This window comes from Notolepis coatsorum (genome assembly GCF_963971535.1).
Source record: "Notolepis coatsorum genome assembly, chromosome: 6".
Taxonomy (NCBI): Eukaryota; Metazoa; Chordata; class Actinopteri; order Aulopiformes; family Paralepididae; genus Notolepis; species Notolepis coatsorum.
In genome coordinates, this window is record NC_140170.1 from 142,353,000 (window position 1) to 142,380,058 (window position 27,059).

The 27,059-nt window shown below is 41.6% G+C and overlaps 1 protein-coding gene across 1 annotated transcript in view; it reads left to right on the forward strand.

Moving 5' to 3' along the window:
• mst1rb (macrophage stimulating 1 receptor b) overlaps positions 1 to 27,059 on the forward strand; it is a gene marked incomplete at both ends in the record, with an annotated part of 111,901 nt that overhangs the window by 39,454 nt on the left and 45,388 nt on the right. Inside the window, 6 exon segments of the mRNA XM_084315761.1 lie at positions 18,576 to 18,755; positions 19,873 to 19,995; positions 22,661 to 22,831; positions 24,278 to 24,438; positions 25,663 to 25,798; positions 26,164 to 26,300. Of these exon segments, the coding sequence (XP_084171887.1) occupies positions 18,576 to 18,755; positions 19,873 to 19,995; positions 22,661 to 22,831; positions 24,278 to 24,438; positions 25,663 to 25,798; positions 26,164 to 26,300 (908 nt within the window).

Sequence of the window (27,059 nt, forward strand, 5' to 3'; positions counted from 1 at the left end):
TTACAATAATTAAGACAACACAAGGATCCAATGTCCCATATATGAAAGCTAAATGCTAAAATAAATCAGCGTTGTTTTTTGGTGAAGTGCATGTGGTTGAATTCAGTTCCATCACTCACCATAGATAATCAACCATTCCCTTGGTGGTGATCTAAGTTCTATTCACGTTGTTTGGATTGAATGAGCAACACACACTTACCTTCCTGTCCCTCTCTGTGCTGTTTCTTCAGAATAACACCGTATTGTTCAGTGGTAGGGAAACTCTGATTCACAGTGTCTGTTGCTTTTTAGGTACAAAAAAAATAAAAGCAGACATTTTGACTTGTCACAGATATAAACCATAGATTTGTAATAATGAATGGATAGTTAATTATTCTGTATCCATGGTTAGATAATGACAAGGTAGTTAATTATATGAGGTATACTGTGAAAATGGCTTATAGAACTGATGCCTTAAAGGTCATAACGGTTAAGATGATGGCTGCCCCCTCCCTTTATTTTTAAGAATACATAGGCCTAAACAATATTGGCATTTTGCATTCTTAAAGGAACTACCAATTTCCTCTCTGTATATGTTCAGTAGAAAGCTATCTGGCTGCTAGACAGTGGCGAATATTCATGGAAGCCAAGGGAAGCCAAGCTTCCCCAAAAATATAAACAGTAATTTTTTTTTTTTTTTTTTATATAGTTTACAATAATAGAAAAATCATTATTTTTCATCTCTGTGTTATAATAATTTTCTCCCTCCTGGAGAAATTAACCGAATGAGCGAAACTGCGCCCACTCTCTCTAACACTGTCACTGACTGAGGCAGCCCATACAGTCTGCCAGCCTGGTACCATTATTTTGATTGACATTTGGAGGCTTTTTGGACGCTATGCCATTTTTGTTTTGTTTATTCGTCCTATTGCTTAATTATTAGCCAATAAGATTCAAGCTGGGTTGGGCTTAGCCTAGGGCTGGGCGATATGACCAAAAACGTTATTGCGATAAAATTATAAAATTATTTTCATATAATTCGATATCGATAATTATCGTCGATATAATGTCCGTCAAGTTTAATTAACTTCTTATGCTGCTGCGAATGTCTCAAGTCGAGTTGATGTCGTCATCAGTCCGCGCACGTTAGTAGTTAGCCGACAAGCGGAGTATCTCATGACAATAAATATGACACTAAAATACTCTCTTCCGCCACAATATATTGAAACGAACTGTATACCCCACACTACTATAAACGTGGCCTCAGAATTCAAAACACACACATCTCGGCACGTAAATATATAAAACATCGCCGTGCAAGCTAATTAGCCTAGCAAGCCTGTAGTATCTAAGCGGTGTATTCCATGACACAATGTGCTAAATATGACACTAAAATACTCTCTTCCGCCACAATATATTGAAACGACGTCCACTGTATACCCCCACTACTATAAACGTGGCCTCAGAATTCACGCCACACACATACTCGGCACGTAAATATATAAAACATCGCCGTGCAAGCTAATTAGCCTAGCAAGCCTTGTTGTTGAGTGAGTCCTACCTCCTTCCGGGTTTACTTCGCTCTCTGCCATCTCCTTCACTGATTGGTTGTTTGCTGTTGTGCGTAAACACATCATCACGTAACGTTGGTTGTTGTTAGTGAGTGTGCTGAGCCGAGGCTGAACGGAGCCAAGCTTGGAAAATCGATATATCGAAACTTTGTGACCACGTTTCATGTTTATTTCGAGGAAATAATTTATCGCGATAGTTATCGTTATCGTTTTATCGCCCAGCCCTAGCTTAGCCCCTAAGCCCTAACACGGCCCAGCTTGGTTCTAGGTTATGGGGCATTTTTTCTAATTTGGCTTCTTACCCCCCCTGGCCAATCAAATCACATTAAAAGCTAAACGTGACAACAACGCCATCGCCTCGCGGGCACCTTCGAATTCTCTAGTAGTAGATAGCGTTGCAATCATGGAGGAAGGAGATATTGTCTACTAGCTGGCTTGCTAGCTAACATTATGTAAAGTTATGCGAGTCTTGACATGTCAATGTCTAAACAAACAGCATTGTTTGATTGATTGATTGAAAACTTTATTAACGACACAATGAAGCATACAAGCACTAGTTAGAGGGGAAATTCGGATTCCTCTCTCGGATTCATTCATTGAGCAGAACTGAAATTCGCTCAGTTGCAGAACAGTTGAGGAGACAATATACCCACAGGACGAGTTTTGCTAATTTGCTTTACTGTCTAGTGTCTATTGTCTACACATTTGGAGCAAGGCGCGTCAGCTGCAACAATGTATCAGGGGGTAACCGAATAACTTTCTGCTTGGTTTGATCGGGCCGCCGAGCCATACTGTAGTTCTGTACATGCATCTGCTTGGTTTGATCGGGCCGCCGAGCCATACTGTATACTGTAGGTCGGCAATATCTTGACATATTCCTATTCTATTAATAATCGCAGTCCTGACTCCTGTGTGCGGACTGCGTTGTGGGCGTGTTTGTTTACAGTCTCTGTATGCACTATGGATTTAAAAAAAAAAAAATTAATATAAGTTATTAAAAAGAAATTTAATAAAACATTTTTTTAATACATTTCTTTTTTGGCATCCTCTGTTTTACACATGCGACGCCACTGCTGCTAGATAGCCTATCACAGCACAAATTAATGGAAGCCGATATGGACCCCTATAGCTGGGCCTAAAAAAATAATGGTTTGTTTCCGGTTGCCGACCGACCCTGCCGATTTAGGTGCGACCCAATATATTTTATGAGTTTTTTTTAAAAACTATAAAAAAAAAAGAAATCCAATTTTTTTATTTTATTTTTATTTTTTAATAAAGTTTCATAGAAATCTTAGTCAAACCTTTAGTATTATGGATATTAAACATGCTGGCAGAGTACATGCATCCATGTTGTTTTGAACATTTTAATTAAAGGGGACATGCATTGCTATTCCTAGCACTATTTGGGCAACTTTACACAATTCCTGTGAGTCTATGGAACACCTCTGTAAGGTTTTATAAAAAAAAAATGCATTGTTTTATATTTCTAATCAAGAACTCAAAAGCCAAATTTGTCTCACTTTGGATTTCAGGCTGTGTTGGCCTGGCTCCGCCCATAAGCACTTTGAGTGACAGTCATCCACACAGTCTGCGACATGGCAGACAGAGAGATAGAGAGAGACTGAGGGGGATACTAATTAATTTCGCCACGGGGGGCATCATCCCACGGGACAATGCATTGGTAACTTGTTTCAAATGACAATATGTATACGTCTGTGATTATTATTGTACGGATCTGAATACGGGCGTGCATGTGGGAGCATGCGCAAAGATATTTTGACAGTGATATTGCTTCCGACTCGAGGGAGAGAGAGAGGGAGAGAGGGGGAGAGAGAGAGACAGAGAGAGACAGAGAGAGAGAGAAGAGAGAGAGAGAGAGAGAGAGAGAGAGAGAGAGAGAGAGAGAGAGAGAGAGAGAGAGAGAGAGAGAGAGAGAGAGAGGGAGAGAGAGAGCCTCATACGGAGCTATCTCTCCTCTGTCTCTCCCTGAGTCCCCTTGCATCGAGACTCGAAGCACGCACACGCACATGCGGGCTCTCGGGGCGATCTCTCCTCTCTCTCTCCTCTCTCTCTCCCTCTCTCCCTCTCTATCTCTCTCTCCCTCTCTCTCTCCCTCTCTCTCTCCCTCTCTATCTCTCTCTCTCTCTCTCTCTCTCTCTCTCTCTCTCTCTCTCTCTCTCTCCCTCCCTCTGCCTGTGTCGGGTTTCACTGTGCGCTATAGAGGGGGCGTTAGTTATGCAGATCAGTACCCTATTCACATCAGGGAGCGGGTCAAATCAGAACAGCTTAGTTGAGTGAGGGAGGATCTCGTGAACTCGAGACTAGGCTGATGAGTCAATATGATAATTAGAGACACAGACTCATTGATACTAACTCCTATTACTATAAAAACATGCTAAACACAGAAAAAAGTCATTTATAATGCATGTCCCCTTTAAATAAAGAAATTCCCTATCCATAGTCGCCGTGGGAAAGAATAAAATAAAAAAATTAAATAAAATAAATTCCCTACCTACCCATGGCCTTAACTGACAACCAACAGGAAACAAACAATATTTTTGTTATGCCTTGGTATGCAAAAGACACATCTCAGAGTTTTAAGCTACAGTAGGCTAGTGGTCCGTATCCGGTTCCATTCATTTGTGCTAAGCTAGGCTATTTTACAGCCATATAGCTTTCTACTGAACGCACTGAGAGGTAATTTGTATCTATCTTCTTGGCTGACCCTGGAGAATATGATACGCCCATAATGTTGGTGTGTTCCTTTAAGTATAAGTCTTTATTTGTCATCAGATTAACACACACACACACACACACACACACATGCACTGAGTCGCTGAAAAATTTTTCTCTGCACCTCCCATCCCGTCGTCCTTCCCCCCAAGGGCAGCCGGGAGCAGACAAGGGCTGCGGTGAACACCGTGCCCGGGTACCAATCCAAGTGCTCCTGTCCATCTTTGTCAGGGATGGAACAGCGTTAGCGATCTGTTGTGCATGTTTTTCCGTTGGGTTTCTCTTATCGGGAGGGGGAAACCCTTGCGAGCACGGGAAGAACATACAAACTCCACACAGAAAGGTCCGGGAGATACCCCACCTGGGTAACTGGCAACACGGCAACCTGGTCCCCAAGTCGGAATCGAACCCGAACCCACGACCTTCTAGCTGTGAGGCGACAGTGTTAACCACTACACCACCGTGCCGCCACGGCAGTGGCCACAGACTGAGGAAGATGTACCAGAGAGTCAAAAGAGAAGCCTGCTCTCTGTGTTCCTGCATGGATTCCTTTCATCTCAGGTTTATCTTGCTCCCAGACAGGTTGCTTACTCAGTCTCTTGTTCTTAAAACATTTAAGCGCAGCCTAAGTAGTGCTAGTAGTCATATGCTTTGGCGTAGCTGAGCCTAATAATCCCAACAATCCTTTGGATTTTTATGTACTGGTCGTTTTGTTTTAAACTATAGAGAACACACAATACTAAGAGCATATCTAAAAGCATACTGACCTTGTAAAATACCTCTAGTTAATTATACAGGACTAACATGACATTGAAGACCTCAGTCAGTGTAAACAACATGTGCAGACTGTAAATAAACAATGCTCCAGTCTAGGGCTGGGCGATATAACGATAACGATAAATATCGCGATATATTTTAATAATCGATATCGAATATCGAAAAAAAAAAAAAACGAAAAATCGTTTTTTTTTTTTTTTTTACCTGCAACAGGGCAGTTTTAAAACCAGAGACAGTGGACAGACTTGTCTTTCTTGCCTGCAACTTAAAGTAATGGCTTTGCTTGTCCAAATGACAATACTGACCTAATTCAGATTTATTTTTCTCTCATTTATTTTGTTTGCTTTCTAATTTAAAATACATTTTGAAACCGTCTGTACACAGTAGGCTATGTGTGCTAGCAGAACTAGACTCCAGTCACGAGTCACATTGCACATGTGCGGTGGTTTGTCCACCAAAAAAGCGCCAAAAGATCAAAAATAAACTAGCAGAGCCAGAACTGTTCAACTCCTCTGGAGCCACAGCCAGCAGAGAAGCCGGTTTACTTTAGCTTTTAAACCAGCTGCAGCCTGAGAACTGGAGTGTGAGGGGATGTAACACTAAAGATGGCGGCAATGACAAAGAATTGGTGCAAAATAAACATACATCTGTTGTTAAAAAAAAAAAAAAAAAAAAATTATACTTATAACAATTTGATAATTATCGATATCGAGAAATAAAATAAAATTATCATATCGTTATCGCGATATGATTTTTTTCCATATCGCCCAGCCCTACTCCAGTCCAGACATTGTGGTCAGGGTCAGGGTTAGCTAACCCTTTCAGTGTTGTGTGTGTCACTGATTTCTGTGTCTTTAGCTGCAAGATAATTGTTCTATCAAGAGCGCAGCGCACATTCATTCACCATCTGTAAATGAACCATGTGCTCATAGGGCTGACCTTCGAAGCTTTTTTTGGCAATCGAAGCTTCGGGGGCCGAGCTTCGATTTTAATTCGAAGCTTCGAGAAAAAGAAAAAAAAACTATTAATTATAATATTTTATTTATTAATTTTTTTATCTTATGTTGTGGGACTTGTACAGCACTTTGGTAAACTTTGTTGTTTTAAAATGTGCTCTATAAATAAAGTGGATTGGATTAATTAATTAAGTAGCCCCTTTCGTGATTGTGACGCAGCCAACAAGGTTTCACTCGGCTGCGCTGCCTGGGTGCAGTGGGGCTGCTCTCACAGCCAACGACATGACATTACATAATTATGTTGCAACCTTCGTCTATCAAGCAAACAATTATATTATATTTAATTTATAATTTATAATTTATAATTATATCAGACAATGCACCTACAAAAGCAGATGATTACAATTAAATTAGCCAACTTGGTAACACATTAGTCATAGCAGCATAGGGATAGCCTTATTAATGTTTTGTGTGGCGTCGCCGTCGTATACAACGATACTTACGTTTTTTAGGTGATTTGACAAAGTTGTTGTAGAGTTGTGATATGCCATTTTCTTCTGGCATATCTGGCACTCGGCTTTTTGGGCATTGTCTTTGCATATTTTAAAGTGTAACCACACGTCTGATGACTTCTTCGTCGACATGTCTGCTGCACATGTCCTTGTTGTTTTCAACACAGATAATCTCCACGTGCTTGTTGTAGAGAGGTGGAGTCGAGGCGCCGCTTACTTTCGTTTCATTGGAATGGAGGCGCAAGATTTTGGAGGCAAAAAATGTTATTAAAAAAGGTTATATTTTTCTTTGTTTTTTAACTTAGATTTTTTTTTTCGAAGCTTGTGCCATCGAACGAAGCTTCGAAGCTTTGAAGTATTTAAGACAGCCCTAGTAACTCATGTTATTGCACACATCAGCTGTGAAATCCAAACCTTTATTTATTCTCGAAAAGACAATTGAGGTCACCCTCATTTTCAATGTCGTTGAGACTTTACAGACATTTCAATGCATACATTTTTATAATATAATAATAATAAATATGAATAACTATCTATATAGCTCTTTTCACACATGGACTGCAGTCCAGAGTGCCCCACAACAATTAGTATAAAATGAGCATAAAATCAGCACACAATTGACAGAATAAAAAACAATGCATAAATTGCAGACATAAGAATAGGTATAAAAGACAACAAAAGTAGTGCAGACTTAACAATAGGCATACAATACTACAATGTTGCTCGAAGGCATGTGAACCCCCCTGGAACAGCCAGTCCCCCAAACTCCCGACACATCAATTCCTACCACATCCCCATCCAAGACACACCCCCTGATAAAGCACGTCATGACCGAAGGAAAACACAAGCCATGCACAGCGACGGGAATGCCACCCCCGCGTTATATAAATAACGTTAACCCAGCAGAATATTTGACTCTTATCAAACATCCTGTAACTACCCAATCGTGGGAAATAAAGTGGAAAGTATAAACGACCCCTGACCTGCAGCCTGATTTGGTTCCCTGCTGCCCTGTCTGTGATCAGATGACCCCCTGCATGGATGTGACCTGACATACTGTTCAGTAGATATGTTTCCCTCATCCACACATACATCCATGGCTTGTTTCAAGTACAGTAGGGCTCAGGAGGTAGAGCGCTCATCTGGTTATTGAAAGGTTCCTCCCAGCAGTGTCCTCGAGCAAGACACTCAACCCCTAACTGCTCCCGATGATCGGCACCTGGCACCTGGCACCTGGCCGTCGGTGTGTGAAAGTGTGAGGGAATGGGCACAAGTTGTAATCCGCTTTGGATAAGATATAAACGCGGTCCATTTACAGTAATTGGTACATTGGGAACTGGTAGTGGACTTCGTCACATGGTGCGATAAAAACCACCTGCAGCTAAATGTGGCGAAGACCAAGGAACTGGTTGTGGAGCTGGGGAGGAGGAGGAGTGCACCTGTGACCCCCGTTTCCATCAGGGGAGTTGATGTGGACATGGTTGAGGTGTACAAATATCTCGGTGTGCACATCGACAACAAACTGAACGGGTCAAAACACGCAGAGGCACTGTACAAGAAGGGCCAGAGCCGACTCTACTTCCTCAGAAGGCTGAGATCCTTCAATGTCTGTACAAGGATGTTGAGGATGTTCTATGAGTCGGTGGTGGCGGGCGCCTTCTTGTACGCTGTGACCTGCTGGGGCAGCGGACTGAGAGCAGGGGACACAAACAGGCTGGATAAGCTGGTCAGGAAGGCCGGTAGCGTGGTTGGGGTGGAGCTGGACTCCCTAGCGAGTGTGGCGCAGAGGAGGAGCCTTGCTAAGCTCCAGGCCATCAGGGACAACCCCTCCCACCCACTATACACAGACTTGGCTGACAGGAGGAGCATGTTCAGTGCTAGGCTCACACTACCCAAATGCAGCACTGAACGGCACAGGAAGTCCTTCATTCCAACAGCCATCAGACTATACAATGCATCACTGTGCCTCACTGCATCACTGAGCACAGAGTGGCAGTTACCATCTTCCTGGACTTAGTTTGAAACAGCACTGTGCAATATTACACCTACTGTAGACCTCAGTATATTTTTACTGTATTTATTTACTGTATATTTTATTCCATTTTTATTCTATTTTACTCTACGCTTATCCTAGGCAACTTGATTTGATTCGTTTTATTATTCTAATTCGTGACCTGTTCTGTCTAAATGTTTAAATGTTTAAATGTTGAGCGATTTACAGTGTCAAATTTCCCACAGGATAATACAAGTATTTCTATTCTATTCTATTCTATTGGAAATACAGCTGTATGGCTGTCAGGAGTGCTTCACAAGCACTGTTTTCATTGTCTTTTCATGGCTCACTAAAAGACTTCCAAGCTCTGCCACATCGCCCCCGAGAAACTCTCACCCTGTGGCAGAGGATAAAGACAAAATGCTATGGAGACTCCTTCCTCCCAGCTGGGATCCGTCTACACAATGAGCTCTCAAGCTGAGCAAAATTACTTGTATCTTAGTAAACACCACTGAGGAGGGACACTTAAGTCTACTACTGGTGTGCAGGAAAAGGTCAGTAATAAACTGACCGATTGACTGATCTTTTTTAAATGTAAGTATGTATGTTAATGTTTTTTAAGAATTCAGTTGACTAACTAACAAACTCTCGAGACACAGAACACATAGGTACTTTTTATGTCTGATTATCACATGTCCTCAACACAGAACGATAGGATTCAGGTTATGCCCTTTTATGGCTTTAAAAAAAGACTGTACATACACTCTGTATAGACTGTGCAAAGATATTCTTTACACTCCTGCAAATTCTCTGCACATTCTATTTATTACACTCCTATTACTGTAGACTATATTCAAAGATTCTATTTCTTTGACATTTGCACAATACCTCCTCTAGCCAGTGATGGCCGGTGGGTCATTTGACACAAGCAACTGAACCTGGACCAGCCCATCCATCACCTCACCTGTACACGTCAAGGCACAGCAGACACACGCGCGCGCGCACACGCACACACAGAGGAGAGGTCAGCCAAGAGCTGTCTAGCTTCATTAATAACACTGAAGTTCATGCCTTGAGGAGATTTCCTGATTTTGCCATAGAGGTGCACACAAAGAGGAAACATAGATGTTTTTTTTTTTTATTATCATTTCACGGACGCATTATGGAAGAAAGGAATGCTGTGCACACAAAACTATAATAATAATAATAATAATAATACATTTAATTTATATAGCACACTTTAAACTCAGTGAGTTCTCAATGTATACTATATGTATGTACTATGTATGTATGTATGTATGTATGTATGTATGTAAATGTAAAAAAATATATACTTCAGGGGTAGGGCCCGACAAGCCTAGTGCTTCTCCCTAGCCCTTTTCGGACAATTGGACAATGCTGCAATAGCAGCTGGTAAAACTTTGCCGATTTATGGAATGACCATTGTTATGTGTCCAAAACCCGAAATAAAAATAACTGAACTGAACTGAAGGTGCTTCAACAGCAAAAGGAAAAGAAATGTTTTATAAAATTAAATAAAATGTTTAAAACATGAAAACTTTAAAATTAATCAAATAAAAACATAAGAATAAAAAGGTTTAAAACATAAAAACATTTAAAATTAATATAATAAAATAAAATAAAAAACATGAAACAAAAACATAGGAGCAGTAAAAAAGTTAAATAAATGGGTTTTAAGGCTGGACTTGAAGGCAGCAAGGAGTCTGATTCCACAGGCGCGGCCCCAGTGCGGAAAAAGCACGGTGCCCCATGGTTGACAGCCTAGTGTGTGGGATGGGATTGTTTTATGCGTGGACACAGTGTATGAGACTCAAAAAGTTAAAACGTTCAAATGATGCCTTTTTCCGTGTGTTCAACACATCAGCTTTCTCAGGCTTATGCGGTCACTGATTTCCATGAGATATAACAATATTGTGTGTCAGTTGTATGGTGCACCAGCCAAATTACCGTGCAAGGATGTTGATTTGAAATGTTCTCTGTGGAACATAACTCCAGATAACAAAACTTGTCACGTTGCTAGCACAGAGATTGATCCTACTTCATTGGAAGTCTCGTCACCCACCGAGCTGGACTCAGTGGCTGAGAGAAGTGATGCAGCATCTCAAACTTGAGAAACTCAAGACTCACAATGCGAGGTACCTCTAATAAGTTTTGAAGAAAGTTTCTTCAAAAATGTTATAAATTTTTTACAGAGTACATTAATTACAGAGTCCTGTTTCTGTATGTTTTTCTTCCCCCCCCCGGACATTATTGTCTGTTTTTAGTTCAAGATTCAAGAGTTTTATTTGTCACATACATAGTTACACGAGATATGCAGTGAAATGTAGGTGGCCATGCCCGCCTCGATTGTGCAAAAATACAAATAATGAAATAGAATAGATAATCAAATAAAATAAAAAAGTAATATGAATAAAATACAATGCTAAGCTTAACCGTTTCTGCGCCAAAAACGAGTTAACTCGTTATAGCCCGCCAATCGTTGGCCGCCAACAACAAGAAAACTCGTTATTGGATCCTGTTACATCCCAATGTATGTGCTTCCCCAGTGTGTCTTGTTCTCCATTTTGTTTCCTCCCTTCAGCCAGAACCCATCCTCCACCATTGGTCCCTGCTATGTCTGCCTCTCCATTGGTGGACTACATAGCAGCACAGCACTGATTGGTGGATGGGTTTCAAGACTCCAAGACCCAATCAGAAACCATCACCCACCACCCAATCCTGGATCACCACACCCTGTTAAAACATGGCTGCACACTTCATTCTCTCTCTCTGGCATGAGGCTAGGCCTAGTGATATTTTGAGACATTGACTTTGGATAATATTGCATTCGTTTATTGGCCTTTGTATTAGTGACATTGCCTTTGTGTGTGTATGGCCACAGAGAGAGCATTGTTAGCTATAGATTGTTGTGTTATATGTTTGCCATTCTTGTATGTATCATTAATGTGTTTTTTCCTCTTTTTCAGGAAGCACAGATGGGGTGAGCTGCCATTTCCTTTGGACATTGTTTTTTTCCTGTTTTTGTTAGGTAAGGGTAGTTTAGGTAATGTAATTTCTTTTACCATAGATTAGGTTGGTTTATTTGGAGAATAGTGGTGTTTGTTTGTTGTTTTGGCCTTGGCTCACCCTTGTGCTACATGTGCTTCCTTTGCATTTATCAATAAATATCATTGTGTTTACAAACCTGGTCCATCATTTCTTTCAACCAACAGTTATGTTACAGCCCTTTACCCTTAGACCCACAGGGGTCGTAACAGATCAGTTTTTCTTTTATTCGCTATTTCCATTCATAATTCATCCTGCTGTGCTGTAGGACTGGGTGACACTCTGTCTGAGACCGCAGCGGTCCGATACCGCCGCCTAATGCCTTGCGGCCGCTATTGCACCCCATTTGAAAGGATGTGGTTTCTTTTCTCGGCCGAGCTGAGCCGTGCAGGCGGGGTCTATACACTCCGGCAAGACTCCGGCTTATATATCGATACATCGACTAGGCTCCCCCCCCCCCCCTTTTTTTTTTTAAAACTTTATTTTTTAGCGTTTATTGCTTTTCTGGTCAAGCATGACCGACAGAAACAGGTTGAATGGGATGTAGAGTAGGGGAAGACACTCTGAGAAAATACGGCGGGTCCGGGAATCGAACTCGTGTACCCCAGATCCGTGACGAGCACGGTTGTCCCCGACGCAGAAATAGCGCAGAGATACGCGGTGAGCTACGGGAGCTCCCCCCCTTTCATATGCAATGCTGGATAACACTGGATACACTGACGTGACCAGTATTTGGAATGGCGATCAGATAATTGGATTATTCTTTTTTCAGTACATCATAGACAAGGTAAGGACTATATGTTATCGATCTTGCGTTGATCCGATAATTATTTCCCCCGTGATCGAAGCGTGTCGGGGTGGTGTGTGTGTGTTGGTAGCGATCAAAAGCACGGAGTGGCCCAGCGTCCCGTCTCCCTTTCATGCGTGCATGATGAAAGATAATACCGACGCTGTTTTCGCGTCTTTTCCTGGGATTACTCAGAATCACTCAAACTATACTCATATTCACCACGGTATAAAACGGAAATGTACGGATGAAAAAATTATCTGTTTTTTGCATGTTGACCGAAAGAAACTCACTGACAATCGACAATCTTATTAGATCCATAGCTATAATATTTAATATAGTTTTAGCAGTTGCAAACACCGGCATTATCCCATTGAACAAAGCGCTGGCACAAACGGCCATACGCCCACAGCACCATCTGGCGATCATTGTGTTAAGAAATAAAGGCAATGAGTAATATATACAATAATATACAAATATACAGTTAAAAAAGTTACCTTTTGTAGTGTATTTGTGGGGTGTGTGAGAGTGTGCAAGTGAGGATGTGTGTGTGTGTGTTCATGTGTGCTTGTGTGTGGAGAGATCAGTGTTCTGATGGCCTGGGGGAAGAAGCTGAGTCTGAGTCATCTGCACCTCCTGGTGTACAAGTCATGCAGGGGTGGTAGTGCAATACCCATAGTACGCTCGGCTGAGCGCACTACTCTCTGTAGAGCCTTGCTGTCCTGGGCAGTGCAATTGCCAAACCAGGCAGTGATATTCCCAGTCAGGATGCTCTCCACACAGCCCCAGAGTAGAAGGACTGGAGTATCTTCCCTGATACTTTGAACTGCCTCAGTTGTCTCAGGTGGTAGAGGCGCTGCTTTGCCTTTTTTTAACAGTGTCTGTGTGTGTTGACCATGTCAGGTCCTCTGCGATGTGGACTCCCAGGTATTTAAAACTGCTCATCCTGTCCATGATAGTCCCATTTATCCACAGTGGCATGTGTGACCCCTGTTGTATTCTCCTAAAATCCACGATCAGCTCCTTGGTCTTACCAATGTTCATGAGTATTGAGTTGAGTTGAGTTGATTTTATCTCGAACAATCAACCATATAAAAACACAATAAAAATGATAAACTAAAGAAACAAATTTTAAATGAAATCTTACATTTCTTCATTAAATGATAAACAAATGAGTTTGAGAGAGCAGAAAGAAGCAAATGCTTATCTAGTCCTGCCCCTTTCCAGTGACGGCTGGTGAAAATTATTCTAGGAGGGGCGGAACTATGTCTTGGGGATAAGGGTTCCGCACTGACAATATTGTTGGTTGCTTTCCTGTCTGCAAATCAGTTCCAGTTAGCTAGCATTAGCAAGCAGACAGTTTTGACGTTGTATTGACAGTCGAACCTTAGCACTTTGAGATTTGGTTCCAATGTAAAGTGCACTACAAATTAAATGTATTATTATTATTATTATTATTATTATTATTATTATTATTATTATTATTATTATTATTATTATTATTATTATTATTATTATTATTATTATTATTATTATTATTATTATTATTATTATTATTATTATTATTATTATTATTATTATTATTATTATTATTATTATTATTATTATTATTATTATTATGTTGAATAAACATTAATAAACAAACTATTTTACCCAAGGATATATCCATGAAATTCGGATTTCGGACGGAGCAGATACTTAAAGGGGAACTCCACTTTTTTTGGAAATTAGCTTATTTAACATCTTCCCTGGAGTTAGACAAGAAGATGCATACCTTTTTTGTCTCTGTGCGTGCATTTTAGCTTTGGGAATAGACGCTCCGTTAGCATAGCTTAGCTTCATCACTGGAAGTGAGGCAGGACAGTAGCCTTACAGTGCCTTACAGTGTATTGCAAGGTCTGACATTGACCAAACTTGATATGCATGACCTTGGTGGGCTCTAGGTCAACTCCTGAAAAGGGGGTCAATGTCAGACCTTGCAATCAAAAGTTAGGGGGGCGCACTGAAATTATGGCAAGGGTTATTAGCCCCCTAACTTTTGATTGCAAAGTCTGACATTGACCCCCTTTTCAGGAGTTGACCTAGAGCCCACCAAGGTCATGCATATCAAGTTTGGTCAATGTCAGACCTTGCAATACACTGTAAGGCACTGTAAGGCTACTGTCCTGCCTCACTTCCAGTGATGAAGCTAAGCTATGCTAACGGAGCGTCTATTCCCTAAGCTAAAATGCACGCACAGAGACAAAAAAGGTATGCATCTTCTTGTCTAACTCCAGGGAAGATGTTAAATAAGCTAATTTCCAAAAAAAGTGGAGTTCCCCTTTAACGTTAGCTCAGTTGTTAAGCCATCTATCTATCTATAAGATAACAAGTGATGACTTCTGTTTACCTCAAATGTTGAAGCATACTGAAGCATATTTTTTCGCTTGCTTACCTTCGACTTATACAGCCTTGTTGTTGATGTTGTCCGACTCCAACTTGTCCACAAGCCTTAAATCCACTTTAAAACACTTTCCATAAACGTGTCCATATAAATCTATTTAGTTAGATCCAAGTCCAACACTGTCTGAATGTACAGTATCTTGTGATTATAATCAATTTCCGACGACAACGACAAGTTACAACAACCATAGACTTATGACAACTAGTAGCTGAGCGAAGCTGTTGACAGAGTCAGCTATGGAGCGACAATAATATGTTCATGACAACAAGGTTTCTCTTTAGCCTTTGGCGTGGTTTATTTCACATTGCACCCAACAGTACACATGAGACCTTCTCTTGTGAGAGCGACGGAGGAAGAGAGAGAGGGGGGAGGTAACATCTCCTTTTATACCCCTTACCTGGTGTCAGCTTCAATAGCTACGCCTATAGCGCCCTCTTGTGGAAACAGTTAGACAGTTACATGCAATCATACATAACATCTAACTTCAACAGAAGCATATGGGATTTTCCTGGTGGACGTGCCACGCTCAGCCAATAGAGTGAATAGAATAGACAATTCGACAATGACTACTTCAGGCGCTAGAGAAAAGCGCCCACAGGCATCATATTTGAAGACGCTGATTGGATTAAATTTAGTTGCTAGGTTTATTTATTTATTTTTCAATTGGCTGAGTTGCGCACTGACGCTGGTGCTGATTTCTAGCGCCCGAGAAAAGAGATGGGGCCAGGGGGGATGAATAGGACGCACTTAAATGTGCTTTCTATTTAAAAAAAATCCTGCACTGTGTGTTCTTTATTTAATTTCTGCTCTAATTGCACTTAGAGCCACAGGATCAAACAGTTTTAATGAGTCAACCAGTTTATCACTAGTATACTCACATTTCAGTCTGATTTACCTGCAAAAATGAATGAACAAAATACTGAAGCTGGACAGTAGGGCTGCTCAATTATGCAGAAAAAAAAATCACAATTATTTTGATTGATATTGAAATCATGATTATTTACCACATCATACGACAACGATTATTTTTACCTTTCTACTCGACCAAAGGCTGCCTTTCTGTCATCTTCTACAAGTTACCAAAGACGTTTCAAAATAACTGGAGAAACGTGCCATGGCTCCCTCCTCCCTCTCAACACAAGCTGACTGTTTCATCCTTAGGCCTCAGCATCTGGTGGCATCATACATGAATTCACTTTCATTATTCTACCTGGCAGATTTTACTTTGGAATAGAGAAGAGTCTGGTTGTTTTCCTGCCAAAGTGTGTAGTAGAGTAGCAGACAAATTGATATTGCACTGTTTACACCAGGGGTCAGCAACCTTTTTGACATGGAGTGCCTGTTTGAAATATAGTTGTAACTAGTGTGCCTCAACAATATTCCATGCATCGTAATTTTTTTCTTCTCATAATCAGGTATTTTTAATGATAATTTTTACATTATTACATCATTATTGTTATTGTTATTATTAACAATATTATTTTGATGGTTGTATCAACCCTAAATCTGAGTTGGGGGGGGGGGGGGGGAATGCAATGCAGACAAACAGCTGCATACAGTGCGACCATTTCACTCACATTTGCCCATTCATTTTTGGACACATCACACACCATCAGTGTGTGTACTGTACGTGTGCTGTCATAGCTCCACCTACAGGCCTAATGGAGAACACCAGGAGAACACCAGGATGTGAATGGAGGGTGAATGTGAGGTATATCGTGTAAATAAGTTTTGATTGATCGCAAGACTACACTGTAAAAAAATAAATAATAATAAGTTACCAGAACTTAAAAATATTGAGTTCAGTTACTGTGCATTAAGGTTTTCAGTTTTCAATCCATAATAAGTTAACAGAAAAATAAGTACACAACCACATTATTTCAACCTAATAAAACTATGTTTATTGTCATTGTTTTAAGAACACAAGTTGACTTGGTAATACTCACATTTTGAGTAAAAAAAAAATTGCTTTTAACATGTGCAATGTTCAATGAAATAGAAAAATAAATAATAAAAATTGTTGATTAATCCCACTGGTCACAATGGTGACCGTAATAATGTTTTTGTTATAAGGCTCTGCAAATGTTACTGAATGATGTAGCAATGTATTTCCAGCTAAATTGAAATAATAAACAAATAAAGGGTCTCAATTAAATATGTGGTTGTAAAAAGAACCTGTGGGAGGATTTCAACAAGATAAATGCGACAACAGTGCAAAATATTTCACTATAATATTTCAGAGCAAAAAAAAAACATGTTTTTTTTTTTTTTTTTTTACTGCTGCCCCCTGTGCCTATGCAAATGCCCCCGCGTGCCTATGCAGGCACGCGTGCCTATGCAGGCACGCGTGCCTAGGGTTGCCTACCCCTGGTTTACACTGTCACTGTGTATCTGCCTCATACATGTGTATTTATTTGGTGTAATAGATAGGGGATGCTCTCTCATCATTTATCTTGTGTTTTTAGTTTTGTTTATTTATCTTGTGTTTACTTTTTTTAGATTTTGTATTGCTGCTGCTGAGAGATAACAAACATACAGTAATCTTGTTGTATGCCTACAATGAAAAAAAAGAAAGAACTTGAACTACACCACCCACAGACAAAATGTACAAAGCCAAGAGGAGAAATTAATGTGTATTCCGAAAAGTAGATTTTTACCATAATAATAATAAATCAAATTTCTATAGCGCCTTTCATGAAACCCAAGGTCGCTTTACAATCAAGAGGGCTATGGAAATGGGGCAGTAGGGTAAAAGGAAAAAAAAGTGGAGGATGAGGGCAGGTAAGGGATAATGAACCTAATCTAATCTAAACTAACTAACGGGGAAAGCCTTGGTGAAGAGGTGTGTTTTGAGAGCAGTTTTGAAAGTGTCCAGGGTTGGGGCGTTGCAGATTTCAGGGGGGAGAGAGTTCCAGAGGGTAGGGGACGCCACGCTGAAAGCTCTGTCACCGAAAGTCTGTAACCTGGTGCGAGGGATGGAGAGGAGACCCAGATCGGAGGATCGTAGGTTCCGGGATGGAGTGTGCTGGTGGAGGAGATCAGACAGGTATCGGGGGGAGTTTGAAAGAGATACAGAATTTGACTGGGAGCCAGTGGAGGTGGATGAGGGTGGGGGTGATGTGCTGCCAGGGCTTGGTGTGAGTGAGAACCCTGGCAGCTGAGTTCTGTACATACTGGAGCCTGTCCAGGGCTTTGCTCGGTACCCCGAACAGGACTCCGTTGCAGTAGTCCAACCGGGCGGTGATGAACGAGTGGATCACGGTCTCAGACACAGAATCTGAGAGTGAGGGTCGGAGACGGGAGATGTTTTTGAGGTGGTAGAAGGCAGACTTGGTAACGGATTTGATGTGGGAGTGAAATTAAAGTGTGGAGTCGAGGGTGACGCCCAGGTTACGGACTTCGAGAGACGGGGAGATGGAACAGCCGTCAACGTGGAGGAGGAGATCTCCAACCTTCCGGAGCAGTGCCTTGACGGCCACAACCATGAGCTCTGTCTTTTTGCTGTTGAGTTTGAGTAGTTTGGTTGACATCCAGGTTTTTATGGCGTGGAGGCAGTTGACTAAAGACTGGGGGGAGCTGGGGGGATGGTGAGGTGCTGAGATAGAGCTGAGCATAACAGTGAAAGTTGAGTCCGTAGTGATGTATGATCTGACCGAGGGGGAGCATGTAAATGGTGAATAGTAGGGGACCCAGCACGGAGCCATGTCTTTATCACATCATCTGTTTGCCGTCTGTATCGTCTGTGTCCTTGTGACTAGAGCACGGAGAACAGCAGCACCACGTGCAGCGACCAGCCCACCATGGTGTCCAAGCCCTACTACAGAGTGGACCTGTTCAACAGACAGATGAGGGACGTGCTGCTCACCACACTGCTGGTCACCACCATCGAGAACAAGACCGTGGCCCACATCGGCACCTCCGGGGGAAGACTGCTCCAGGTAGGACATGCAGGGAGGTCTAGATCATTGCCTCTCAATGTTTTTCATGTCAAGGACCCCCATATTCACATGTAATCGGTCAGGGGCCCCAATCTGATAGGAATGTGTCTCAGGGACCGCCAGGGGTGCAGTCGTAATATCAGAAGTGCCTGTACGCTGTTTAAATGACGCCACATGCACGCGCGCTCCTGCGCATACATGTTCCCTCGCGTGCGCACAGAACAGATGATGATTATGCATAAATAGTAGGAAACATGTTTGTATAGGAAATTACTAGTTTTAGTTTAGTTTTTGTAAATATTGCCTTGAAATAGACTCGAGAAGCTGAAAAAGGTAGCAGGATGTAGCCTTCAATATATAAAGAAATTATATTGTCAACAGATATGGTTGAAAAACAAACAATGTTTTAAATGTAATTGTAGATACAATATTGTAGTTACAATTTCTTTAATTGAATTAACTTAAACTAGAAAAGTAAATACAAACTAAATTAACAATGTAACTTAAGGACAGTTTCCTTCTTAAGCACCGCCATCTGAGACAATGATTGTTGATGGATGTGATTTAGTCCAAATAGTAAGAGACTTGTGATGTCCTCATTTTATTATATAATGTCAATGGCACTTTATGCCATCTCACGTATACATATTTAGCTCATTGCAGCCAACCCTAGCTTAAATGAAGCATTATAAGCAGCCCTAGCTCAAATGAAGCATTAGAATCAGCCCCAGCTCAAACAAAGCATTAGAATAATCCCTAGCTCAAATGAAGCATTAGAATCAGCCTTAGCTCAAACAAAGCATTAGAATCAGCCCTAACTCAAACAAAGCATTAGAATCAGCCCTAACTCAAACAAAGCATTAGAATCAGCAGAATATGTGCATCGCATTGACCTAGGATATAGATACAAAAATGTATTCACATTTGAATCAGCTTGGGGGAATATTGAACGGGAAATAAAGTTAGGTGGAATAAAGTTAGGTTTACATAAACTTAGTTTAAAGGGTTAATCTGATTTTATAATAATGCATGTCTGTCCTGTCACTTTGGGATGCTGTCATTATTTGACTGCCATATTACCTGTGTCTGCAATAATCTGTTCTGTCCCTTTCACCAGCTTGTGTTGAGAAGATCCAGCCCTATTATCTTTGCCAATTATTCTCTGGTAGAGAATCAAAGGGTGTCCTCTATCGCCTGCGTGTACTCAGCAGAATATCTTCTCTTTGTGGTTGGAGACAAGGTAGGTATGGGAATAGCAGTAACGTTCCTTTTTTGGACTGTTTTTATTGTTTCCTTGTATTTCTAAATACAAACATAGACAATAAGACACAGCGCACTCAACTCACAATTAAATCTAGAGGAATGGGTGCTGGATCCTCAATGTAATGAATCATAAAAAAGAGACAGTACTCCAATTCCACTTTTTTAATAAGGTCTCCTTCCCTCCTCCCTTATCCTTCTTCCCACCCTCGCTCCTTCCCTCCCTAGCCACCTTCCTTCCTACCCTCCTTCCTTCCCTCCCACCCTCCGTCTTCCCTTCCTAGCCACCTTCCCTCCCTCCCTCCTTGACCTATGTGTCATCTCTCTCCCCCATATTTCCTGTCACTCTATCCTGTATAAAGCAGTTAAATGTCTTAAAGGGGCATTTAGCTTATTTTTTTTATTTTTTTTTAACCTTCTCTTTCTCCAATTTTTCTCTGCTTTTCTCCACGTCCCAATTTAGTCGTTGTGCCAATTCCCCCCCCTCCCATACCTGGTCGTTGTATGCAGGTTCTCCTACGAGTCGGTACAAGGGCGTCCTGAAGCCGATGGCACGCTTCCTCTGATACGTGCGGCGACTGCCAGTGACGTCTTTTCACTTGGCAGCGAGGACTCTCATTGGTGAAGTGTAACGCGTGGGAGGGCACGCTATCTCCACAAAGTCCTGCCCCCGCTGAGCAAGCGCCGAGACCTGACCTGACGCTGTCCACAACGCCAGATTCCCACCCACCAGCTTCCCACCCCCTAATACTGCCAATTGTATTAGTATGAACGACCAGCCAAGCTGGTAGCAACGCCGAGAGCTGGGCTCGAACCCAGCATCTCGTGCGTTGGTGACGAGCGCAATCTCCGCTATGCCACCTGACCGCCCTGCATTTAGTTTATTTTTAACCTGAATCATATGGTTCTGTTGTGAGGAGGACATGTGATCAAGGTGTTGTGCGTCTGAAGATCAGCACACAAATCTCTTAGTTCCAACAAGATTGATGAGACGTGATGATAGTTTATAGCAGTGGTCACCAACCCGTCGATCGCGATCGACTGGTCGATCTTTGAGACTTTCCCTGTAGATCGTTCCCTGAAAAAAATTTGCACTGACTGAGAAAGTACATATTACAGTTCTACTTTTGTTTTGATGTGAAAAGTGATGCTGCATAAGATGACTGCACTTAGCACTGACTGAGAAAGTACATATTACAGTTCTACTTTATAAAATCCTAATTGTAAATATGTTTGGCAATGTTAATAATATGAGAAAGTCCACATTACAGTTCTACTTTTGTTTTGATGTGAAAAGTGATGCTGCATAAGATGACTGCACTTAGCACTGACTGAGAAAGTACATATTACAGTTCTACTTTGACGTTTTAATGTTGGACCAAAGCATTGCATGTAATTAGAATACAGGCAAATAAAAGTCATTTAGTTTAAAGTACAATCTTGGCTGTCTTTTTCTCTCAACGCTTCAATAGGTAGATCTTGCCTTCACCAAAAAAATATTTGATCTTGGGCTTAAAAAGGTCGGTGACCACTGGTTTATAGTGTATAGCCCCCTAGTGTTCAGAAAATAGTTATTGCTGCTTTAACGTGGCCACTATATTAACATGAACCAGTCCAGTTGACTGGTTTCCTCTGGTCATCTGATCCACTGGGCCTAAACAGACAAGAGCTTCACCGCCTCACTGCAAAAGAGCGACAAACACATGCAACCTACATTTAAGCTGCAGCCTAACTTGCCGTTGCGCCCGCTGGCTGACAGAGCCACTCCCAGCTCTCCATGAAGCTCCAACCACACTCATGCTACCACACATTTTATGTTTTTCACATTGCTTTGTATTTTGAAGTCAAGACCCAGACATCCATAACCATGTTATATTCGTGCTGATGTCATATGGTATAGCATGACTCCTTATTTCATCTCTACACCCAAGGATGCAATATATAACAGGTCTAAATGGTCCCCAGATTGTGATCACATTCTGATCAGAATTCTACATTGTTCAGACCCAAATGAACACATTGCATATATGAACAATGTAAAAGAGAGATGGAGGGGAAAAGTAATGTGGACACAGATTTGAATAAATCCAGCCGCAGGAGATGCATAACAGGCATATTCTATTCATATTCAGCAATGTGATCTCACACGCAACATCAGTCTTCACGGTCAGATCTCAAAACGTGATAAGTGCAGCCGGAGCTGTAATAATAATAATAATAAAACTTTATTTGTATAGCACCTTTCATATAGAAACTGCAGCTCAAAGTGCTTCACAACAGAAAAAAGACGGGCATAAAATGAGCACATAAAGTGCAGACATATATAATCACAGTTTTTCACATTAGGATCTAACATCCCAACATGCCACCTTGTTTATGGTTTGATTCAGTTTAAAAAATAGACAATAATAAAAATAGTAAGATAGAATAGACAGAGTAAAATAGTGCAATAGTGCAGTGCAATAAGTAGTGGAATAGAATAGACATGAAATGAGCACATAAAGTGCAGACATATAAAATCAGTTTTTTTTTTACAGTGCAATAAAATAGTTCTGGATGACTGTTTTAACAGTTTAAAGTCATCTTTACCTTCTCTGTTCGGTATCCACAGTTTAAAACCTGTAATGTGAATGTGTCTGTTCCAGATGTTCCAGGTGCCCCAAAGAGGGCCCGGCTGTCAGCACTTCCTGACCTGCGCTGCGTGTCTGACGGCTCCTCAGTTCATGGGCTGTGGCTGGTGCTCTGGAGAATGCACCTGGGAGAGCGAGTGCAACATTCACTGGAGGAACGAGTCATGTCCCCCGGGCATCACTGGGGTGAGACTTGTTCAGTAATGATGCTAGGTACTGCACGTAGCTGAGTGCTGATGACATCACAGTAATGATGCTAGGTACTGCACGTAGCTGAGTGCTGATGACATCACAGTAATGATGCTAGGTACTACACGTAGCTGAGTGCTGATGACATCACAGTAATGATGCTACGTACTACACATAGCTGAGTGCTGATGACATCACAGTAATGATGCTAGGTACTACACGTAGCTGAGTGCTGATGACATCACAGTAAAGATGCTAGGTACTGCACGTAGCTGAGTGCTGATGACATCACAGTAATGATGCTAGGTACTACACGTAGCTGAGGGCTGATGACATCACAGTAAAGATGCTAGGTACTACACGTAGCTGAGTGCTGATGACATCACAGTAATGATGCTAGGTACTACACGTAGCTGAGTGCTGATGACATCACAGTAATGATGCTAGGTACTACACATAGCTGAGTGCTGATGACATCACAGTAATGATGCTAGGTACTGTACGTAGCTGAGTGCTGATGACATCACAGTAAAGATGCTAGGTACTACACGTAGCTGAGTTCTGATGACATCACAGTAATGATGCTAGGTACTACACATAGCTGAGTGCTGATGACATCACAGTAATGATGCTAGGTACTACACGTAGCTGAGTGCTGATGACATCACAGTAATGATGCTACTGTAGGTACTACACGTAGCTGAGTGCTGATGACATCACAGTAATGATGCTACGTACTGTACGTAGCTGAGTGCTGATGACATCACAGTAATGGTGCTAGGTACTGCACATAGCTGAGCGCTGATGACATCACAGTAAAGATGCTAGGTACTACACGTAGCTGAGTGCTGATGACATCACAGTAATGATGCTAGGTATTGCACATAGCTGAGTGCTGATGACATCACAGTAATGGTGCTAGGTACTGCACATAGCTGAGTGCTGATGACATCACAGTAATTATGCTAGGTACTACACGTAGCTGAGTGCTGATGACATCACAGTAATGATGCTAGGTACTGTACGTAGCTGAGTGCTGATGACATCACAGTAAAGATGCTAGGTACTGCACATAGCTGAGCGCTGATGACATCACAGTAATGATGCTAGGTACTACACATACAGTAGCTGAGTGCTGATGACATCACTGTAATGCTCCTAGGTAGACACAGCTGAGTACTGAGTAATGTAATGTAGGCTACTGAGAAAAAAAACGAACTAAAAACTAGCCATGCTTTATTGTAATTATCATTATCGTTGAGCATGACTCAAACATGTATTTGACCAATTAGATTGCACGATTGTGATACTATTACGCTTACTAAATGTATTTCATGTAAAACTTTCCTTGCTGTCACAGTGCTAAATACACAGAATTTTTTTTTTCTGACTATTAGCAACATATCAATATAGGCCTAAAGTTTTTTTACTTCATTGATACAGTTCTTTCCAAGGACAGCGCCCCCTGATGGCCAAACAGAGCTGACGGTGTGCGGCTGGGAGTTCCAGTCTCCCCTACGCCCCGCAATCACCTCCAGAACCCACCAGGTCAGACTAGGAACCACAGCCTGCGCTGTGCAGCCGGCCAAGAGTAACAACACAAAGTGAGTAACAGTCAGGGGGTTACTGACACCAGGACCAGTACTGAAACCAAAACAAGTCAGGGGGTTACTGACACCAGGACCAGTACTGAAACCAAAACAAGGATAGTGTCTGACAATTAAAAAAGTCTGATACCAAGAGCTGTATGTGACATGTCCAGGGCTTGACATTAACTTTTTGGCTCACCAGCCACTGTGGCTAGTGGTTTTCCAAAGTCACTAGCCACTCAGCATTTTCACCAGCCAAAAATCACACACACACTCTATCCAAATATCCAGTTAGTTTTTATAGTGTAAAGTTTGGCTACGAGAGAGAGAGAGAGAGAGAGAGAGAGAGAGAGAGAGAGAGAGAGAGAGAGAGAGAGAGAGAGAGAGAGAGAGAGAGAGAGACTCTGACATTACACGTGACGCAAGTAAGCACGCACTGCGTTCCGACTCTAAAACAGTGACGCTGCACGGACTACCCGCCAAAGTGGAGTTACACGCCACTGCCGAATTCTACTCGCATTTGGCGGTGTTAATGTCAAGCCCTGGACATGTCAGATATCAAAGCAAAGCATTTTCTACATAGAAACACGTTACAGCTCTCTCATCAAGACAAATGGATTATATCAGTAGTTTTTGTCCAGTGACCCCAAAATAATTGGCTATGGCTATACTATATTCATTAAAAGTAATGGTTAGATCATTACTTGGTATCAGACGATACTTAGAGTTCAGGAGTCAGAGTCAGTATTGGCTGTGAAGAAATGACACATCCCTAGTGTCAGCCCTTGCAAAGAAATATCAATGTAGTTTGATGGCAATTTCAGTTTTACCATGGTACAAGTCATTGTATCAATAGTGTACCATGATACTGTCATGGTAAAAGTTATGTATCACCATGGTACCACTTTTGCACCATGGTATAATACAATTTAATGTCAGAGGAAATGCATGCACATCCAAAACCATTGCACCAAATGCAGAAATTACCATGATATTTACTGTAAACTGTAAATACCATAGCTGTCTTATTCAATAGACTGAGTTGGCCTGATTATAACAGAGCAGCTGAGTTAACTTGAAGGCTGTTCTCAGGCAGCAGAGGTAATCTGTCAAGCAGAAGAAAGCTTTTGTCTGTTGGGAGGTGCCAGGGTTCATCTTCAAGTCCTGTTGTGGATTGTGGAGCATCATTGTTAGTTTGACACTGACATGGTGATTACCTTTGTTGTGCTCACTTCTTAGCCTCGTCTGTAAGATCCGCTTGGGGGCCAACGAGCTGTCAAAACTAATCAACATCACGGTTGAAGTACACGAGGGGAAGGTGGAGGGACGCTACTCTATTGACGGGAAGGCAGAGATGCCCGGATTCACATTTGTGGTAACCTTGACTGTTATGCACCTCAGCATATTTCCTTGGTACAACATTAAACATTTGAAATGCTGTCCGTGTTCATAATACATATTGACGAATAGGGTATACAGACCCTCATCTGCACCTTTGTGAATACTGTTGACTTTTATTAATAGTTTATTTTCAGAGTACATTTATTGTCTTCCTATTACCCTGCCCATATTTGTACCTCCCCTCCCCTGTGCTGCTATGACGCCTGGATTTCCCCAAGGGAATCAAAAAGGGAATATCTTATCTTATTTTGTGGGGGGGGCAGTTAACATCCAGTAGACGGATTGCCAATCCCTTACCCCTACCCTGTTTTCTCATGTTAGACATGACTTTCCCTCCAGATTCCCAACATCACAGAGATCCAGCCCAACTACGGGCCTCGTGTGGGGGGCACCCTCATCACTGTGACTGGACCTTACCTGGATGCTGGCAAGACTAGGAGAGTCACTCTAAATGAAGAGCCCTGTCCTATAAAGAGGTATGGCACAGTGGCGTCGCGTGGGTAAAATAACAGAGGATGCCAAAAAAAAATGATAAAAAAAAAATGTTATAAATTATTATTAAAAAAGAAAAAGAAAAATATTTAAGCCAAGCAGTCACCATGTACAGTATGGCTCGGCGGCCAGTCAAACCAAGCAGTCAACATGTACAGTATGGCTCGGCGGCCAGTCAAACCAAGCAGTCAACATGTACAGTATGGCTCGGCGGCGTTACTACTATGAACAAAACAAAGCCAAGAGAACAGTTTTGACTCTTCAAATAAAGTGACAATATTTATTTTTCCAAATAAATATAATTTGAGTCAATCACAAAATTCACAATCCGTCAATGTCATTAACAATGTGTTTCCCTGAACAATGAGTGAACTAAAAACCAACAGGTATTGTGCTTTGTCAGCAGATAAAACATTTGTTGCTATAGGAGAGGAGACTGTTGTGGTCTTGGTGCATGAAACAACTATTACTTGGCATTTATAGGACAGTGTGTGTGTGTTGTGTGTGCGTGCGCGCTGCGGTGGCCAGGAGCGCGCAACAGGATGGTATACATTATGGTATATATGAATAGTATATTCCACGACTATAGCAGTATATGGTGTGCTGTACATTTGAATCTAATCTAATTGTGCACGCGGCCATCACATTATAATGAGCTGGACAGGTGTGTACAGTATGTGTGTGTGGTGACGTGCACGCGTATCTGCCAGCGAGAGGCTCTGAAGTGTCCGACGTTCTGACTC